Source organism: Schistosoma mansoni, chromosome 1, assembly GCF_000237925.1.
Source record: "Schistosoma mansoni strain Puerto Rico chromosome 1, complete genome".
In the NCBI taxonomy this organism is placed as follows: domain Eukaryota; kingdom Metazoa; phylum Platyhelminthes; class Trematoda; order Strigeidida; family Schistosomatidae; genus Schistosoma; species Schistosoma mansoni.
The window spans coordinates 53,063,735-53,064,807 of record NC_031495.1 but is presented as its reverse complement, the minus strand read 5'-3'; the positions used below and the strand labels follow the sequence as shown (position 1 = coordinate 53,064,807).

The following is a 1,073-nucleotide window of genomic DNA, read 5'->3' as shown; positions in this document are numbered from 1 at the left end:
ACTAACGTATTTGGTGTAAAACATACCTTTTTTCTTTTGATTTCTTTCATGTGATGTTGACGGAATTCAAGAAACATAAATAAATGATGTCGGTAGGATAAAATCATATATTTTATGATTTAAACCTTTAAACATTATGCCTTGAGGATAAATGACAAACGTTTTGATAACTCTAAACAGTATGTCATGAAAGTTATTGATATAATAGCTGTGAACTTTTTTTGTCCTTACGTTAAGGAAATTCAATGTTCTACGGTCCATCAACAGGTGTTATGGTTAATCCACATACTGGACTATTACCGTCTACACTGGATCCTAATCAAATAAGAAATCAAGATTCTCAAACAAACAGTTATGATTTACTCAATTCATCATCGAATTTATTATCTCTGTTAACTCATTCATTACAACCTATTCAATCAACCGCATTCGTAACTTCTAATCAACATATCCCAATCATTACGAATACAACTGATAATGGTAACGATAAGAACAATCATTTAAATATGTACAATACTACTAACAGTAACTGCAACAGTATTAACAACAGTTGTAATCGATCAACAGCACAAAATAAAGAACAACAGGCAGCAGAATTTATTAATTCTAATCGTGCAAATAAATTACAGTTTGTATTGAATTCTATGACTATCAATTCAATGTTACAAAACGGAGAAACTACTAATCATAGTCCTTTGATTAATTCTACAACTCATTCCTTACAAACAGATCTTATAGGAGCAGAAAATGATCAAGTTGAAATTAGTCAACACTCTCATTCTCTTACTAATCATCTTCCTCATTCTTACTCAACTTATAGTCAACATAATCAACCACAACTACAAATATTGGATCCATCGAAAGTCCAATCTGTTCAACAATCATCAATTTCTGGAATAAATTATCATCCACCTACCGTGTCTGAGAATCTTGTCACAAATGGTCAAACACATTATCTTATTACAGGTGCACCAAATGGAACAAATCCTAGTCATACAACAATATTCGCTAACCATATACAAACTTCACCACTTACATTGATTCCAGAAATTGATTATAATGTAAGATTATAA

At 30.8% G+C, this 1,073-nt stretch overlaps 1 protein-coding gene across 1 annotated transcript; it reads left to right on the top strand.

Annotated features, from left to right (window-relative positions):
- Positions 1 to 245: 245 nt before the first annotated feature.
- Smp_060660 (hypothetical protein) lies at positions 246 to 1,073 on the top strand (the record flags this gene model as incomplete). Its single annotated transcript, XM_018794836.1, has 1 exon — positions 246 to 1,073. The coding sequence occupies one exon, from the start codon at positions 246 to 248 to the stop codon at positions 1,071 to 1,073; it is 828 nt and encodes a 275-aa protein (XP_018649208.1).